Source organism: Mytilus edulis, chromosome 13 (assembly GCF_963676685.1).
Source record: "Mytilus edulis chromosome 13, xbMytEdul2.2, whole genome shotgun sequence".
Classification (NCBI taxonomy): domain Eukaryota; kingdom Metazoa; phylum Mollusca; class Bivalvia; order Mytilida; family Mytilidae; genus Mytilus; species Mytilus edulis.
Window position 1 is genome coordinate 48339262 of NC_092356.1, and position 21188 is coordinate 48360449.

General features: G+C 30.8%; 1 protein-coding gene across 1 annotated transcript; it reads right to left on the reverse strand.

Moving 5' to 3' along the window:
- Nucleotides 1–1346: 1346 nt before the first annotated feature.
- LOC139501717 (xyloside xylosyltransferase 1-like) lies at nucleotides 1347–15868 on the reverse strand. Its single transcript, XM_071290858.1, has 2 exons — nucleotides 15420–15868; nucleotides 1347–6008 (listed from the first exon to the last, which is right to left on the reverse strand). The coding sequence occupies exons 1-2, from the start codon at nucleotides 15840–15842 to the stop codon at nucleotides 5319–5321; spliced, it is 1113 nt and encodes a 370-aa protein (XP_071146959.1). The 5' UTR covers nucleotides 15843–15868; the 3' UTR covers nucleotides 1347–5318.
- Nucleotides 15869–21188: the final 5320 nt, after the last annotated feature.

Below are 21188 nucleotides of genomic sequence, written 5' to 3' on the forward strand. Positions count from 1 at the left end.
ATATCATAAGCAACAAGTGTACTAAGTTTCAAATTGATTGGAATTCAGCTTCATCAAAAACTTCCTTGACCAAAAACTTTAACCTGAAACTCCCCCTTTCATTTTCTATGTTCAGTGGACCGTGAAATTGGGGTCAAAAGTCTAATTTGACTTTAAAATTAGAAAGATCATATCATAAGCAACAAGTGAACTAAGTTTCAAGTTGATTGGACAGCTTCATCAAAAACTACCTTGACAAAAAACTCTAACCTGAACGGACGGACGGACGGACGAACGGAGGCACAGACCAGAAAACAAAATGCCCCTCTACTATCGTAGGTGGGGCATAAAAATACATATCTAAGAAATTTTGAAAAGACAAAAATGATATGGGATGAACATGCTTCTGGTAAAATCATTTTTGTACACCTCAATCATTTTCTAAAAATTTTGGCTAAAAAGACTGCATGTGACTTGATTGGTTGTAAAATTTGAAAACTGGATTACTCAAAAACTGTTAATTGCAAATACACAATTTTTACAAATAGTTATGTTGATTATAATATTTTTAAAATTCATTGATATTTTCCAATTGTATCACATGTTTTGGAAATAATTCCAGCACGAGATTTCAACGAGACTGAAACGTCAGAAGAATACATCCTTAAGTTGTAATCTCTGTCCTGCCCTTTTTTTTCAGTTTATCATGACTTTTTTTTACATAAATTGTCATTCCGGCTTTTTTTTGTCAAGTGTCTCAACTTGACTTTTTTTTTACTCAAAACTTCTGTTCAGCCTACTTTTTTCAAATTTCACCCCCACCCCCTAAACATCAAATTCAAATGGTAGCTCCCTTTAAATGAATATTATCATTGCAGTGTAACAGAAGTCTGACTCCAAACCAACCAGTCTTTGCTCTCAATTTCTGACAGAGAAGAAGTCAATGCTTATAAAGACGTGGATTTGACCAAATCAAGAATCAGACTACTGATCTTCAAGATTCATGGTGATCATCTCTAAAACACTACACCACAAAGTGTTATATATAACTAGCAGTAAACAAAAATGGATATTCTGTAAACCTTAATACAAGGCAAAAATTCATGGGTGAAATACAAATCCTATCGACATTGTGTTAATTTATGCAAATGAGAGATAGTAATCAGGCCTCTATTTGATCTACATTCCTATTTCATCATGAAAAGCAGAGTATAGTTTCATCAGCATTTAACCTTTGACAGAGTCATTGAATTAGTAAATAATAGGTGTGCTATATTCATACTAACTTATCTGTAGTTATAAAACTGTTTGATGAGGATGCAGAATGAACAACATGACTGAATGGCAATAGAGTAAAATAATAAAAGTTTTTTTTTCAAAAAAATTATTTTATTATTTGGATTTCCAATAACAGAACACTGTATACATACATCTTGGTTACAGCACAAGTTCTACAGAAAACTGATTTAAGATGAAAAGAATACCATTTGGAGTAGCTCAAATATGAATATGAACAATAGTGTATGAGTTGCCCTTATCACTGAAAAGTGAGATAGATACCTAGCAGACAGTGATATAAGTGAAAATGTACATGAGACAATGTTCCATTTAATGAAAATTTATAAATTATTACTTGATCATTTAGGCCAAAACATATAATACATGTTTTTCCACTAACATGCTGTATAAAAATAGGGTAAAAAGGTAGGCAATATCATTTTATTTTACAAACATTCTTTAGCTGGTTACTACTAGGGAATTAGTTATATGTTAACAGTGCTCATTCAAAAATTGCATAAAAAGTTTTAGGGTAGGCACTAAAAATTGGGGTAGGTAGGCTTAGTGGAAACACATGTATTATTTTTTTTGGCCTTTTGAAATAAATGTAACAGTATAAATTTTGCAATAATAAAAACTTGAATTTATCATTTTAACATTGGTTTTCCCACACAGGATATTTGCAATAGTATTAATGAAATCTTTCATTTTTAACAGTAATCAATAATTCTCAATAATTAATGCACTATACATTAATTTCTAAATTTACAGGATATAAAGTAAAACTTTACAAAGACATGTACTATAAATTTGGAAATTAATAAGCATGCAGCTAATCTTGAAATCACATTGACTAATATTGCAATTTGGTTGGTCATGTCGCCATTGAAATGCTTGCATTTAAGATTTGACAGTAATTAAAGTGATGATTGCCTAAAGGATTTCACATAAACTTACATGGGCGTATGACATTTGCGCCAATTTTTAAAATTGTCATTCTTTCATTTGCCCCGATTTCATTTTTTCACTTGCTCTGATTTTATATAAAGCTCCTAATTGCATTTGCAGCTTAACACAGGTGAGTAAATACTTGTGAATGTACTATACCTTGAAAGTATATTGGTAAAATTTGCTAATAAACGTTGTTCACTTATGTTTAAGTTAAGAAAATCCAGGCCGTTACGTATGTTAAAATGCAAACTCTAGAAATGCCCGCATCAGTACGTAAGCCAGAGATAGAAAATATGGACCCTGTTATGATTGACAATACTACAAATATAGAAGATAATACAAAATGTGCTGAGACATGTAAAAAACTCAAGAGTTTAGCAAGAAGAGTTTAGAGAGACAGAGCTATTAAGTAGAGAAAATTGTCTAGAATAAGCAGTTACTTTAAATCCAATGTAAACTTCAATTTCTGCTTTTCAGAATTCATATAAAAATGGATACTTTGACCACCTTTTTTTTTAGAAGTAAATACAAATAAGGGGGCACCATTATGTACTAATGATATTGTAATATCATGGGAATAAGATCAATCACATTAAATAAGTGTGTATTTACCCAAGAAAAAGGTGGTCCCTAACCAAATCCTGTGAAAATTCCTTAAAATGGGATTAAAAAAATCTCTGATGCAATGAACAGATTACATATTATTTAAAAAAAAAAGAAGAAGAAATTGAACAAGTAATCAAGGATGAATATTTTTAAATGCCTAGCCTGCATTACTCAATTTGACTAAATAATTAGGTGAAACTTTTTGAAAAGAAATGTATTATGTTACGATTATCAGATCTTTCCAAGCTATCAGTGAAACTTGATTGTTATAAAAATAATTGTACCCAATATAAGGTTTCTTTTATACCATAATATTTTATCTATTTGACATTTTTACCAATACTGATGAATGATGGACTAGGAATAAACATGTAAATGAGGTCCCACAGATGTTGGTCCCTAATGAAGTATAAATAGACCCTAAACTAGTGGTCCTTGCATTCCACATTCTAGGTAAAATTACCCTTTAAAAGTAAAATAGTATAAAACTATGTCATGCCGTAGAGACAATCAGAAAAGTTACCAATCTCATGGTCCATTAAGGGTAAGACAGAAATATAAGTACCCTTAAATGCAAGTGTAACATAAAAATCAAATAAAACATTACTTAATTAAGTACTAACAAATCTGTAGAAACAATGAACAGTACATCTGTGAGGGTCTGGGTGAAAATGTCTTCATCTATGTATTCTTTTATTTTCAGGGCATGTTTCTCTTTTTCCGATTTTTTGCACATAATAATCATGATAATTCATTATTCTTTATTATTTATATTCCAGCATTACATTATTGTCTATTCATTATATTCTAATACCCCATTATTGTCTATTTATAAAATGTTTGGCCCATTCAACTCTTCAATGCTTTTAGTGGCCAATTAATCTCCATTTTATTAACCTCATTCAGATCCTCATTTATAACATACATTTTCATAAATATTATCACATTAAAGGTTATTTAAAGCTAATTTCTCCAAATTTAAATTCTTATATAGTTTTGCAAAAAATAAAAAAAATAAAAGGCCTGTATACGTGTATCATATACATCTATTAGCATTTCCTAAATACAGATGTAGCATAATACGCGGCTTGAAATATACGATAAAGCAGCAAAATGAAAAGTTAAATATTTAATGCCACTCCTGTTGATGAGCAAACATTCCAAAAATACTTTTTAGATAAAACACAGATGTTTTGTGGAAACAAATAATATGAATGTATAAAAGTCTTTTAATGTTTGGTAACTTAGAACTACAAAATCCATACCAAACAATATAAATATTACTAACCATTTTTTACTTTACAACCTCAACTTGATCCACAACTTTCGTATATATAAAAAATGTAAACTAATTACAATATTATTCTAAAAAAATACCAAATGTCTTTTCCATTTTAAGGTTAATATGCATAAACAAGTATAAATAAAGATATAAAAAAAATTAATAAGTTATAAAGTTCCTAGAAACTGACATTTCACTACATGGCCTATATAGTATATGCATGGTTATTCATCAGAAGCAGTTGGGACTGAAAGGTTTCTAAATTATCTAAGACATGCATATCATCTTCAAACTGGGGTGAATTAATTTGTGTTCTTTTACATCTATACATGTATCTTTTTTCTTAAAATGTAATTTTATTACAACTACACCATATTTAAAGATATTTAATTTAATCCTGATGACCATAATAAAAAAGAAAGTGACTGTCAAAGTAAAAAAATAATGAAAAAAAGAATTCAATAAATGCTTAATACATGATGTAAATAGCACATGGCACATGAGACAGTATATATAAAATAGATTCCAAAATCCTTAACAATAATATGAAATCACTATTATGAAAATTGCAAGTAACTTAATTTTAATGGGGAAAAAATATATATTTATTCATTACAACCACTGGTAAAATGACTGGCACTATATCACAATATAAAAAAATAACTTGAAAAGAAATTCGTAGTAAAATATTATCAACAACCAAATTATATAAAAATTAACAATAGCTATACCAACTTATATGTTACCAAATTACAACCAATACATAAACTTGAACATTTATCAATTAATGTTCTTTGCTACATTTATAGCACTACATGTAAGTAGTGTAAAAGCAAGGCATAAAATTACCTCTAGTGTTACAGAATTAAAATATCACAAATTAAGTTCTACTTAAATTATCTCCCTTATTAGTTATAAAGATATTTGTTTAATATTAAAGCTACTTATAATTAGTAAAAGTAAAGTTATCATAACAATTTTTACATTTAAAATATTATTTGAGCCATTTTAAAAAGTTTTTTCATGCATATTATTTGCTATAACATGTATAACAGTATAAGCAATTAAATGAATTGAATATAATTGTTGTCTTCCAAAAGATTAAAATTTCTCATATATGTATGACTCTTATCTAATTTCCCTGACCATGTGAGGGCTTCATTAGCCAGTCAAGGTCGTTAAAAAAAACATCACCATAATTTGAATATAGCAAATATAAAATCTATTTTTCCCATTCTAATTTTGGAATATCTGTGTTACCATTTCCATGGTAAATATTAATATGACCTTCACATTTAAAGTAGAGGTCAAAAACAGACTCATAACCTTTATCTCTCCACCAAATACAAAGCTGTCGGTTCCATGTGCAAGGCAAAATATAAAATAAATTTTCATGTTCTAATGATAACAAAGTAAAAAAATCTTGATCCCCTAAATGACCTTGGAATGAATATTTTTTTGTTAAATCGTTTACAACCTTTGGATTAATTAAGGAATTATATAACTCAGATTTTCTCATTTTGTCTAAGTTTAGAAGTAGCACACCACTATTAAAGCCTGTGATTCCATTTGGCGGTGGATCACCAACTCTTGTACCTGGATTAGCGCCACGATATACTGACAACACATGTCTATACACAGGTTGATTCTCCCTGGCTATACCCATGACATTTGTGTCAGAAAAGTTATCAAATAGATCAAAAAGCTCCTTGACATCATTATTGAATTTTAAATCGGCATCCATCATTATGACCCTGTGTAATGTTTCTGGCATCACCCTGTGTATTGCGATAGAAAGGAAGAATAAGGAATGACTGTAATATGCTCCAGGTTTATAACTAAAGTGTTGCTGCATCTCCTTTATAACTTCATGTAGTTTCTTTGCTAAATCATCAGTATCTAGCTTCACCAACTGAAATTACAAAAAAAGATTTTTTTTAGATTTTATTTTTACTAAATTTTGATTCATTATTGTCCATTGAATACCAAATTTTCGTGGCCTTATGTGAACCATATCCAACTAATTTCAAATTTTCTATAGGTTTGTATGTAGAACTATTTACAACCACGAAATTAAATGCCTACGAAGATACAATTTTTCACTTAATTCACGAAAATTGGTACCCATGAAAATAAATGAATAGACAGTATCATCATGCAAATGGGTCATGGAAGACCTTGATTGCCCATAAAATAATTTTTATATTAATGCAGCTTTATAAAATTCTAAGAACCAGATGCTCCGCAGGGCACAGCTTTATACAACAGCAGAGGTCGAACCCTGAACGGTTGGGGCTAGTATGGACACAACATTCAAACTGAATACAGCTCTGAATTTGGATTGTGATTAAATAGTTGACACAGCATAGGTTTCTGACACAGAATGAATGTGGTCTAATGAATTTAAAATGTTATTTTTGCTTTTGAGCAATTCAGTATGCTGTTGAATATTAATCGTTTGATATTTGAAGAAATTTTCTTGTTCATTTCTGAAATCTGAAATAAGAAAAATTGAACCCCACCAATTTTTTTCACCTCCCCCTTTCCCTTACCGTATTCCAAAAATGATCTCAATTCAAATTTCTTATGGAGTTTTCAACAATAACTACTCATTTAAATACATCATAAAATACAAAATACAGTCACGATTTAAGTTGATTTAACTATTATTCTGGACAAAGAAAGATAACTCCAATGCAACATTTTATATTGGCAAATTTCCAATGAAGTTCATTAAACTAAAGTTTTTGGCAAATTTCAAATGGAATTTATTAATAATAAAGTTTTTGGCAAATTTCCAATATACATAATTTAAGAGCAGTTTAGGTGAGATATTAAAATGAGTTTCAATTACCAACCTTACACTGCTTTTAAATTATGTTTTGTACTTAAGTAATTGTCCATTAACCTGGAAACCCTTTTTCCCCCTTTTTTGCATCTTATTCCTTAACGGTTTGAGACATAACTCCCAAAGACAATTCTTACTATCCCTTTGTGGTATTCCAATATCCAAAATCTAAATACATGGTTAGATTCATCATATCAAAGAACCTCAAGAATTCAATTTTTGATGAAATCAAATAAAGTTCAATTTTGGACCCTTTAGACCTCAATGTGAACCAATTTGATAACCGGTCCTAAATATTAAAAATCTAAATACATGGTTAGATTCAGCATATTGAAGAACCCCATATATTGATTTTTTGTTGAAATCAAACAAAGTTTAATTTTGGACCCAGATTTGGACCAACTTGAAAACTGGGCCCATAATAAAAAAACTAAGTACATGTTTAGATTCAGCATATCAAAGAACCCCAAGAATTCAATTTTTGATAAAATCAAACTAAGTTTAATTTTGGACCCTTTGGACCTTAATGTAGACCAATTTGAAAACGGGATGAAAAATTGAGAATCTAAATACACGGTTAGATTCGGTATATCAGAGAACCCCAATAGTTCAATTTTTGATGAAATCAAACAAAGTTTTATTTTGGCCCCTAATTCGTTGGGACCAAAACTCCCGACATCAATCCCAACCTTCCTTTTATGGTCATAAACCTTGTGTTTAAATTTCATAGATTTCTATTTACTTATAAATACTAATGTTATGGTGCGAAAACCAAGAAAAATGCTTATTTGGGCCCTTTTTGGCCCTTAATTCCTAAACTGTTGGGACCTCAACTCCCAAAATCAATCCCAATCTTCCTTTTGTGGTCATAAACCTTGTGTTTAAATTTCATTGATTTTTATTTACTTTTACTAAAGTTATAGTGCGAAAACCAAGAAAATGCTTATTTGGACCCTTTTTGGCCCCTAATTCCTAAACTGTTGAGACCAAAACTCCCAAAATCAATCCCAACCTTCCTTTTGTGGTCATAAACCTTGTGTTTAAATTTCATAGATTTCTATTGACTTATAATAAAGTTATAGTGTGAAAACCAAAAGTCTTCGGACGATGACGACGCAGACGACGATGCAGCAACAACGCCAACGTGATACCAATATACGACCAAGAAATTTCAATTTTTGCGGTCGTATAAAAATGAAACCACACAATACTCAATGAACTTGAGTACCTACCATGTCTCCCATGGGATAAATTTTGGAACTGCCCTATATTGATAGTGTACCAAAGTCTGACCAATATCTGCAGGCATAATGATAGCAAGTACTTACAAGTACAATTTTCTTGAACATTTCAAAGGTTGTAAATTTGTAATTCAGGGTAAAGTTATATTCAACCATAAAACTCAACTTTATGAATAAATTATCATTTTACAAATGAGCCTAAATTAAGATCAATGTCAACAGGAATAACCAGATGCTCCGCAGATTGTAGCTTTATACGACCGCAGAGGTCCAACCCTGAACAGTTGGGGCAAGTATGGACACAACATTCAAGCTGGATTTTATTCACTATGCTGTTGAATATTAATCCTCTCAAAAAAAAAAAATATTTGAAGAAATTTTCTTTTTTTTATCTCAATTCAAATTTCTAATGGAGTTTGCAACAATAACTACTCATTTAAATACATCATAAAATATTAAAATGTTATACAGTCATGGTTAAAATTAATATTAATTAAGGATGTACACCTCTGAGGAGCCAAAAATTTCTAGAATTAAACTTTTTTTCTAAACCTGTTTTTTGGGTTCATATGACTGTAAAAAAATAATTGGTGAAGAAAAAATCATATGGTGGTGCACTTCTTTTTTTGCTACGGCCCTTTGAAAGTACCCAATTTTGATGATTTTCCAATTTTTCATCAGTTTTTACCTATTTTTGGGCTATAATCATGAAAAATATCACATTTCCACAATTAAACTTTTTGTCATACTTTCAATAAAGATGAAGGGGACCAATCTGAATGAATTTGAATTACAAAAACTATAGGTAAGTGTTAATATAAGAAAGTTTTATCATATTTTGATGCTTTTTTATGTCAAATTTACCATGTTGTCAATTTTGTAAATTTGTGATTTTTCTCCGTTATAAGTACAAATTGCATATTTTTTCAACTTCTTTGTTATAAATGATTGAAAACATACATATCTAAGAAATTTGAAAAGAAAAAAGGGATGTGGGATGCACATGTTTCTGGTAAAATAATTTTTTGTATCCCTCACCCATTTTCTCGAAATTTTGGCTAAAAAGACTGACTTGATTGGTAATAAAATTTGAAAAATGTATTACTCAAAAACTACTCAATGGAAATACCCAATTTTTTCACAGAGTTGAGTTTGATTATAACATTTTTAAAATTCATTCATATTTTCCACTTGTATCACATGTTTTAGACATAATTCAAGAACGAGATTTCAACGAGACTGAACGAGACTGAAATGTCAGAGGAATACATCCTTAATAGTAACTTCTAAAAAAATAAATGGGGAATGTGTCCAAAGGGACACAGATGATGCCCCCCTAGCATATAACGTTATAAAGGGACATAACTCAAGAACTGTAAAATTGAAGCTGCCAAAAATTAAACTTAAACTAGGTTTAGAGGTAATAAGCATTGTATACACATTTCATTAAATTGAGTTAAGACAAACTTAAGTTAAGGGAACAGAAACGAAAAAAATCTTAAACTTTTCGACTTGTAAAGGGGCATAACCCTAGAATGGTAATCAAAGTGCTTGTAATCACTGAATGGTAAAGATTGCTTTAATTTATCAGTTTGTAGTAAAAGTGAATATTGCATTGTATATAGCATTGATTTAAGTTGATTCAACTACTATTCTGGACAAAGAAAGATAACTCCAACTTTCAAAGATTTCATAAAGCGTTGGTTTTAGGTGATTCATCAACCATTCTGGACAAAGAAAGATAACTCCAATTTATTGTCTAGAAACTACAAAAATGCTTGTTTTGGCCCCTTTTTGGCCCTTTATTCCTTGACTGTTTGCCCCATAACCCTTAAAATATATCCCAACCTTCTAATTATGCTATTAAACATTGTGGTACAATTTTAGAACAATTGAAATACTGATTGTCCTGACACTAGATAAATGCTTGTTTTGGGCCCCTAATTCCTAAACCTTAGGGACCATAACCCCAAAAATCAATCCCAAGCTTCATTTTGTGGTTATAAACATTGTTTTACAATTTTATCGATTTCTATTTACTAATACGAAAGTTATTATCCGGAAACCATCCGCCTTCGCACAACGACGCCGCCGCCGCCGACAATGTGAGACCAATATACGACCGCAAAATATTTTGCGGCTGTATAAAAAGTGCTGAACAATGTTTGATTTCAGAAGGACTACTCACTCACTGATGTCATTATAGGATAAAATTTATATTTGTGAATAAAACAGTTACGTATATATATATATAACAGGCTATTATTTGAACTTGGAATTATTTTTAATTATGGAATTTGCTTGATTTCTTGTTATTGAAATTTTCAATAAATTCCATGTTTATTCTGTACTGAAATGTTCTGTGCTGCGCACAACACATTCTATTACAAAGAAAATAGTATATTTTCAATAGAATGTACTGTGCCGCGCACAACACTATCTAACCAAAATATATTGTATGGAAAGTGTTATTTACCGCTCGAAAGATTATAATACCAAATAAACATGGAATTTATTAAAAATTTTATTAAACACAAGAAATTATGCAAATTCCATAATTAAAAATAATTCCAAGTTCAAATAATAGCCTGTTATATATATATTTCATTTTTTAATACAAGTTTGAACCAAATATCTGCGCAATCTGCAAAAAAGGAAGAAAATTATAACTATAGTAACATGTTTTATGTATTCAGAGCAATTAAAATCACTGATTGAAAGATAGGAAGATTTGTATCCATAACTTCAAACTTTTAAAGTCCTCCATTGAGACATGGATATGATATAGCACTATTGGATATATTTACATTTATGCCATTCTTCAGAAAGAATAGAAATTATTTCATAAGATAAAATGACCTTAATGTGTCTATTTCAGAGGTTCACTAAATTCATAGAACATTGTCTTTTTCTTTAATTAACTGACTTCTTCTTATTGCAACTTCCCTAAATCTGCTTAAAATATATACCCCAACCTCCCAATAATGACTGGCATGTATTGTTTAAATTTGAAGTTGACATGGTTGAAGTGCATATCTTTAACTGTAATATTGGCTTATATTATAAGACTAATAAAAGACTTATACATTTATGAACCACAGATTAATAACAGGTTTAAGATTTATTATTACTTACCAAGGTCAAAAGAGTGGATTACAACTTACATATATTTAAACTGTCAGAATAACATATCAAATCAAAAAGTATTAAATGATATATCAAGGCATTGACATGCATAAAAATCTGTTAAAAGAAAAACAGCCAAAGAGGTTAATTGTTGTTCAAGGTTAATGTAAAGAAAAGCAAATTGTTTGACTCTGGTAAATTCTTCTATAAAAGTTATCCTCTATCTGCTATAGTTTTCGTAAAAAAAAATACAAAAAAAGGAAAAGGTTTGAGGGCAATAACTTTTATAAGGAGTCATGACAGTTGACTTTGAGACATGAACAAGGTTAATGTTGATTTTCCCCTGACCATTTTTACTGTTTACAGTTTCTATGAATCTAATGTATTTTTTTTACAAAAAATTATAAAAAGCCTCTTTCAAGGGCAATAACTCCTTTAAAAAAGTCTTCTGAAGATTTGAGGCTTTATAGCTGTGTTCATTTACAAAATTAATTTTTAGTTCTTGTTCTGCTGATCATATTTGCCATTTCAACTTTCCTAAAACTATTTGCAAAACATTTGTAACAAGAATGTGTCCATAGTACACAGATGCTCCACCCTAACTATTTTCTGTGTTCAGAGGACTGTGAAAATGGGTCAAAACTCTAATTTGGCATAAAAATTAGAAAGATGATATCATAGGGAACATGTGTACTCAGTTTCAAGTTTGTTGGACTTCAACTTCATCAAAAGCTACCTTGACCGAAAACTTTAACCAAAAACATCAACCTGAAGAGGGACAGACAGATCGATGGACGAACGAAAAAACAGACACACAGACTGAAAAAACGTAAATGGTGCATAATAAATGGGGCATACAAATCCCTATTTTAAGGACAAAACTTCACTTATGGTGTTGTTGTCTAGTTTTGGTCACATAGAAGTTAGACAGATCTTAATTGAGGAACAGTCTTTCTATGTCAGAATTTGTGAATTTTGTTTAGTTTTAAAGTCATAAGAAACCTCAAATTAAAAAAAAATATGCATTTGTTTTTTTATAACTGAATGGATAGTTTTTATTATACAACTTATGTACATATACTTTTTGCTGAGGAAAATTCTTTAACTTCCACATTTAGAAGAAGTTTACTTATTTTTAATGGAAAGGAAGCAATTCCAGGAAGCAATTGACGACATATTTTCCGTATGCATAGTGACCTGAGCGTAACCCTCCTCGTAAAAATCTGTTGGTCGCAATACACATGGATCTGTCATCAAAATAAACAATTCTCTGATTGTACATGTTAAACACGTGCTCAATACCCATGCTTTTTGTTATTTGTTCACTACAAGGTGATAATCGGTAAATTTGGCTTCAAAACACGGCATTTAATGAGCAGCCATATTTGTTAAATCATAACAGACAGAGAGAAAAAAATTGACGATTATACGTTATATTTGCATAAAAAAATGAGAAAATCGTGCACAGAGGACTGAGTTTATGATATATACATGCATTGGTAAAAGAATTGGATAAACATTTTTTTTCGCCACTCACTCATTTCAAATGACTTTAAAATCAGTGGCGGATCCAGGGGGGGGGGGTTCCGGGGGTGCGCACCCCCCCTTTATTTTGGCCGATCAATGCATTTGAATCGGGACATATGTTTTGCAACTTTGCACCCCCCCTTTGCCCTGGGCTAGCACCCCCCCTTTCGAAAATTCCTGCATCCGCCACTGAAAATAAATGCCCAAATTTCATGAAAATTTAAGTTGATCAGATTTTTTTTATCCTTTCATCTGCAGCTTTAGATCTGACTTTTGGTTGACTGACTTTTCATAATAAGGCTACAGATATCTTGTTTTCACAAAAGTTAGAGATTTTACCTACTTGTTAAGAGACATTTTTCAATGAACGATTTTGAATTTGAAAAATATTGTGAGGCTCCCAACAATATCTGGAGATATTGAATACAAGAACTATAAGGGGCATAATTTCCAAAGCTTCAAAAAAGAGGGCATAGGGACAACATTGACAAGGGATAATCAAAAATAATATGCAATATACTTTTTTTGGCATGTTCAAAGAAAGTTTTAGCCCTTATGGTATCATTCTAATATAGCTTTGAGTTCAATTTGTATTGCATTCTTATTTTCAGTAATAGATAATATTTTACCAGCACATATATAAGCAAAAAGCTAAAACAGGGGGAATAACTCCAAAATTAATTCCCTACAGTTTGAAAAACACAGATTTATTTATGACCTATATGGCTGAGATAATAGACGTTAATTAACGGGTTGTTTCACACCAAAGATGTCAATTGAACCCAGTGAGTTTTCCACTGAATTTGCTTGTAATAATCACTTTGATTTGAATGACACAAAGGTCAATTAGGGAATGACATCAATTGTATAACATTGAAAAGTTCACTGAAAAGATTTTTGAATCTAATTTTCGAAAAAAAAAGAAGATTTAAATTATTAACAGGAGGGACAAAATTGGGAGATTTTGACTCCCCCAAGAAGAATCACATGTGTGGGACTTGTCAACAGGTAAGGTTTATGCTTGACAAGCCACGATGGGTATATGCATTGTGATCAGGCTTTTCCATCAACAAATTAATCCCGACCCAAGTTGATCTGGCTCTAAGCTGATCCAGGTCAATATATACTGGATGCACTTTTAATAAAATACCATGTATAAAAGTGGAAAACAAACATTTCTCAATTTTTTATTTTTTTTTAACCTAAAAATATGAATGTTTGAGTGAAACAGCTTGAGATCAGCTTGCATTTTTGTGTACTGGTATTATAATAATTGGACATAAAAATTGATGGACCCGAAAGGTTTGATTTATATTATTTCACAATTTGGGTTTACCAAATTTTAACGTGTTTGATAATTCATACTTTTGGAAGTGAAGTATCTTTGAAAATCAGGGAAGCAATTTTGAAATCAAAGTTCATCTTTGCACACCTCAAAGTGAATTGTATCTTACTTTATCTTACATCTTTCTTACATGTATATCATATACATGTAGTATATATGCAAAATAATTTTAACTTTTATTTAGTGGATGCCAGCATGCAGGCCTTAATAATTTCCAAACTGTTCATTGAGTCTGTACACAGATGCAGGATGTAGGGATTTATTTTTTTTAATGTTTGGGACCTCAGGATTTCAGGATCAGGACCCCTCCAACCCCCTTCTAAAGAGGAGCAGATTCTTGACTTGGGTCAACCAAGGATTTGTATCTATAGTAAAACTATGTAAAAGTTATTTAATATTTTGGAATAAACTGAAGTATCAAACAATTGACTCCGAAAAAGGGAAGCTTGGTACTTATTTTTCTATAAAAAATTGTTTTAAAAAGGAAAAATATTTAGAATTACAGGACTTCAAAAAAAGACAGTCAATTTGTAAATTAAGAATAAGCGCTCACTCCATAAAAATTGAGACAGACAGATATTAAAAAAAACATATAGAAAGATTTGAGCGTCTATGTTCTAATTGCTCCCTTGGTAAAGTTGAAGATGAGCTTAATTTTTTATTAGAAAGCCCTCTTTATGATATTCAAAGGGACAATTTTTTTCAAGACATTTCTAACAATTGTTATAACTTTATAAATTTAAATAAATCTTCTAAATTTTTATGGCTCTTGACCCAAGAAAATGTTACTCTTGAAAAACTTGGCTGTTATATTTTTGACTGTTTTGAATTAAGGAGATCAGGAATGAACACTGACACTAAGTCAAGTAAATAATTTGAGAAAAAATACATATATATATACATGTATATAATGTAATTTTATCATTCTTTTATTCACAATATATATGTGGTTTTTAGCTTCATTCTGACCAATGCTTATATTCCAAATATATATGTATATGCAAACTATTATTGTTGTTGGTGTCAATTATATAAATTAATTGTATCTGATTTTATGCCCTTTATGGGCCCTGTAATTAGGGAAATAAAAATATTCTATTCTATTCTATAATTCTATAGTATACTATACAAATCCTTGGGTCAACCAATGCAGGTTTCCAAATAGCAATAAGGTCTATTGTGTTGTTCAACTGTATGCATAATTAAAATAAATATGCTTATTGATTATAATATTACCTTGTATTGTTTATTGTATTTACTGACAGCTTGTTTTAAGATTGCATCTGCGATGACCTGACTAGCTTGGTCACCAATTATGTAAATGTTGACAGGCGTAGTTGTCCATTTAAACATTGACAAAACAGTTGTTTGGAACTTTTGTTGTAGATTTGTGTTGTCTTTGGCATTTGTAAATGTAATTACAACGTTAATTTCATGTACTGGTTCATTTTTCTGGGCCTTAGCAGTGACCTGCGGTTCGTTTTCCAAAATAACTTTCACATTGCCCACTCCTTTCCCTAAAGGCACAGGGTCTGCTTGTGGTATTTTTGAGTCAATGTGATTAAAAAAAGATGTTGTCAAAAGAATTTGGTAGCAAATAATAATTATAACACATGTAATAAGGAAAGCAAGTATCTTCAGAACACCAGATGATCTCATATTCGGTATTCAGATGCATCGTTTGCATAGTTATCGTCAAAAATATGTATACAATCCCGGGAAGGTCTTAAAAAAAGAAAATGTAAAATTGACATATATTTTAAGTAATTTCTAAGTAACGGTTGTTCAAAAAATAAAAAATTAAAACGAATTATGAAAGCTTGTGAATTGTATTGAACTATTTTGATTTTGAAATGTGCTTATATCAGAAAGTGGTCTGGAAGCCGGTCAAATTACCCAATCTCCCATACAGACAGAGTTATCGTCCTTTCCCTGCCAATCGCAGCTGACTAAAGTTCTCGTCAATTTATTTCCCTGAGAAACAATTTCCCCGGGAAACAAAGTAATTTTTAAAACACCGGTATCCAATGGAATCACAGCTGAAAATTTCATTCATGCCAGCGAAACACTTTTAGAATATCTTCAACTTTTAATTAACACAAGTTTTGAACACTGTTACATACCAAATTTACTTAAAATTGGAACTCTTTTTCCTGTTTTCAAAAACAAAGGTGACATAAAGAATGCTAAAAATTACCGTGGGATCACTATAACACCAACCTACTCGAAGATCATAGAAATTATAATTAAAGGAAGGGAAAATAATAAGATTTTGAAACATCAAAACCCACTGCAAAAAGGTTTCACAGCAAAATCCACTCCATTGCTTTGTGAACTATTCATTGAGAAATTCGAAAGAGAAAATAAAGATCTCAAGTTACCAACCTATGTTGCATTACTGGATGGAAAATCTGCTTTTGATGTTGTAATTCATAAAAACCTGATACGACGTCTTTTTCAAATTGGATTCTCACAGCAATCTATTTTACTGATCAGCAATTTATATGAAAATGCAACTTCCTGTGTAAAATTGGGCAATACAATGTCAAATCGATTGTTTAATATTGAGCAAGGTGTAAGACAGGGTGTATCAACCCCCTACTGCATATTCTGAGCAATTCTGGATTGGGAGCTAAAATTGGGAATATGAACTGTTGTGCGCCAACTTGTGCTGACGATATTGCCTTGATATCCAGCAAATTAATCCCTTTGAACTCCAAAATATGATAAATTTAGCAGTTGATTTCAGCCAAAGAGAGGGATATCTACTACAGCCTCAAAAAAGTGTAGTCTAACCAATCAAAACATGTAATAAAATGCTAGATGTTGAACAAGGTTTTTGGAAACTTAAAAATATAGATATGCCCATTGTTCAAGACTCCTCTCATATTGGTATAAAAAAATCTCAAAAAGACTCTACTAATACAACCATCACTGAAAATATAAAAAAGGCCAGAAGATCTATGTACAGTCTTATGGGTGCTGGATTACATGGGGAAAATTGATTAGACCCTGAAACAATAGTCTCCTTATTTAGAACTTACATCTTACCAGTTTTGACCTATGGTCTAGAAGTTTTAATACCAACAGGCAAAAATTTAGATCTTATACAACAGCAACATAAAAGGTGGATTAAACAGATTTTATCTCTCAAACTAAATGTGGCTGACCCGACTGTCTATCTATATACTATCAGGCTTGCTCCCACTTGAAGCAGATCCATATTAAAATTGTCACACTATATGGGAATATAACCAGATCTCAAAGATCGTCCTTAGAATGGAGAATAGCTGAACGACAACTACAAATTAAAACCTACTCAAGCAATAGCTGGTTTATTGATCTGAAAAAGATATGTGGCAAATATGACATCATAGAGATAGAACAGTATCTTGATAAGCCATTAACAAAAATGGAATGGAAGAGGTTTATAACCAAAAAGATTCACAAGTACTGGGAGGGTGCCATAAAGACCAGAATGAAGGGGTACTCAACTCTAAGATATCTTAAATGTGAATATGATATTGGCAGAATTCATCCTTTACTTAAAACAACAAGTGCAAATATAACGGAGATCAAGAAACTGTCCATCTGCACTAAATTAGTTACAGGAACCTACATACTACAATCTAATAAAGCGGAGTATTCAAATTATGCAACAAATCCGATGTGTAGACTCTGTAATAAAGCTGACGAAACCATTGAAAATTTTATCTTATTGTGTGAAACAACGTCACAAATAAGGTCATCCCTTATCGTCAAAATTCTACACGAAGGTAGTCTGGCCATAGCAAGAGAGAGCCTGCAAACTCCTATTGACTTAATAACATTAATTATTAACCCTTATCATTACCTACCGAAGAAGATGTGCAAGGATGTTGAAGATAGAGTCGCTAATCACTTGGTACCGCTATGTCGCCAACTGTTTACACTTCATTCCAAGCGCTATTATGTGTTGACAAAAACTGATACAAAAGCAAACAGAAAATGAAGAACTGTGAAATCATTTTAGTTGTAATATATACATGTCGGGGTACACATGGATCTCCCTCTTTTAGTAGCTTTAAAGTCTATTAAATTTTTTACGGATTGCATTTAAATAAACTTTCTTCTTTTTTTTAACAGACTGAGTGTTAAAAAAAAATATGTATATAATTGTACTTATTGTCATTTTTTTGTGTTTCCAGTGGAAACATTTTTGTGTGGTTCCAGGGGCAACATTTTGTTATGTTTTCAGGGGCAACATTTTGTTATGTTTCCAGGTTTGTCTAAAAAAAATTTACTACTTGTTGTCAATTTCCCCCCCTCCTGGTATGGGCTTATATTAGAAATTGTTCATGTTTCTAAGGAACACATTTCATTCTTTTTTCATGTGTTTGCAGGGAGAACACAATTTTTTTTAGTATTTCCAGAGTTGTCTAGTAATTATTTTATAACTACTTGTTAATTTATAATGTTAATTGTCGCCTAGTATTGGTTTCTCTTAATTAAGAAAGTTCTCAAGGGACACATTTAATTTTATTACTAATTATTTTTCCTCAATCTCCCATACAGACAGAGTATACAGAGTTATCGTCCTTTCCTCCTCAATGAGGAGGAAAGGACGATAACTCTGTCTGTATGGGTCGTCCCTTCTCAATGGAGAGGAAAGGACGATAACTCTGTCTGTATGGGAGATTGCAAATTACCGGTTACGTTTTTTTCCACTTTTAACCAAACATTTTCGAAAAAAACACAACTCTGTCAAAAATTTTGATATTTTCCCAGAAAATTTACTTTAGATTATATGGTTTGAAATAAATGTGCTTTACATGATTGAACATAGAAATGGAAAAAACGTAGTCGGAATTAATCGGCTTTTAACAAAGATAGAGAAATTTAATATTCACAGCCTCTTGAATTTCTACCCATAAATAATTTTATAAAATTTTTTATAGGCCTGGTATAATATTTTTTTGTGTTTTTTTCTATTGCAGTTAAAATTATTTACTTATCAATGGATATGTCTTTTATATATGTTTTTTAGAATGGCACTAGCTGTCAAATTTATGTTCACAGATTCGACTCCTTATATTTAATTAATAACAATGTAAAACATTTATCCAAATTATAAAAAAGTCTAAAATAAACAATTTACAGGGCTTTGGCTCCACATATGTATCTTTGTTTCGTGTGCATTTTAGTTTAGACACCATCTAATTTAAGACTATCGAGTTGACATCCGAAGACCTCCGATGGTCATATAAGCTATGTACACATACATATAGATATAAATAGATTAAGAACTCGTGTAACTTTGATTGATTTTTATAAGTCTGTGTAATTTGATATTATTGATTAAAATATATGCTACTCATCGTTTTTACCTGTATAAGAATGATTTTTTTTGTGGATCGAATCAGTCAATCAATTGATTTATGGCTTTTTTTCACTTCAATGTTTACATTCTTTTCCCTTAAATAACTTAATTGAAGTTCACATGGAGACGGATTCAATGAGGTCGAATTATTCATTTGCAAGTAAATAACTCATTATCAATGTTTCGGAGCTTATTTTAACAAAGTTAGTGGTTACTGAAAGCGAACTATTATTTCACTTTTTCTCTTTCATTAATGAGTGAACCAAAAAAATCATATTTTAGATTTTTTTATATATCTCGTAGCTTGTGCCACTTTAAATGTTTGAACTTTTTAGATTAATTTGATAAATGTTTACCTCATAACCTATTATGCCCTCTGTTGTGTCTATTTTTTTCCAGTTTCAATGCAGATAACAATTAATTCGGATAATGTGAGTTTTTTGTGGGTTTTTTTTTAAAAGTTTTTTCCCCTGAAATTTAAAAAAAAAAAACTGTGACAAATATCCGTTTTTAAGTCAAGGCATTTAACATGTTCTCTCGTACCTCCTTAAAACCCTGACAGGCAATTTTAATAAGCGTTTGCAACTGCAAAAGGCCACAATCTATGCTATCCTATGTTATTTGACTGTTTCATGGACTTGGATGAATTTTCAGCATAAGGAAAAGGTTATCTATTATAATATTCAATTAAAAAATATAAGTTAGATAATTTAGATGATATGAATTAAGGCTGGGTTGAATAAAATTTATACAGGGAATTATTTAAGTCCTTACTTTAGGTAAAACTTTATTTGTAATTTATATTTTAAGTTGTCATTGTAATTGACTAGTAGGGGATGTTCAACCATTTTAACGACTTTTCCCAACTAAGAGGGTCATTGGAAGATTGGTTTCATTCCTTCCAACCACATTCTCTATATAAAAACAGTACACTTTGCACAAACAGATGTTTTCATCACCCTAAATCTAAGATTTACTAAAACCGTTGGCACTGTAATAGTTTAAAGGGACATTAGCTCTCTGATTCATCTTCACCGATTGTAGGCTCACGTTTTCATATTTTAAATACAACATTCTAAAACATGTCTAAATTATGAAACTGTCTCGATAATAAAATCAAAAAACCTTTTTTTTGGGGGGGGGGGGGGGGGTGTCAAGACATCACCTAATTTTAAAACTAAAGAGTTTAACGTCCACGTGCAATATGATTTTTCTAGGTTTAATAGTGTAGATTAAACACGGCTGGTAATCTGCAAACGCAGAACATTTGGTTCTGCAAAGATTGTGTCACCTTTGCGCCTCAGCTGACATTGGTGATGAATACCATTATATCATGTCATGTAATTATTTCAAAGATGAAAGATGCAAATACTTACCACAATATTGTAATAAAAATATAAATGTTATCAAATTCAAACAAGTATGTTCAACCCAAAATATTGTTGAGCTTGAGAAACTTTGTAGATTTATTAAATCTATTTCGGTGAAAGTCTATCCTCCTGGTTAAAACAACTATGTTTATTTTTCATTTGTGTAAATATTTATCATATTTATTTGTATTTCACACATGCTATATCTTATATATGTAATATATATTATTGTAATATCTTCTCTGTAACTATGTGTTTGGTTTATGAGAATAAAGA

Bases quoted from the DNA above. Each gene is read 5' to 3' on its own strand.
- LOC139501717 (XM_071290858.1), bottom strand. From the start codon at position 15,842: ATGAGATCATCTGGTGTTCTGAAGATACTTGCTTTCCTTATTACATGT. The intron at 6,009-15,419 runs GTAATATTATAA...TTGTAATTTCAG, and splicing joins AATACAATAAACAATACAAG to TTGGTGAAGCTAGATACTGA.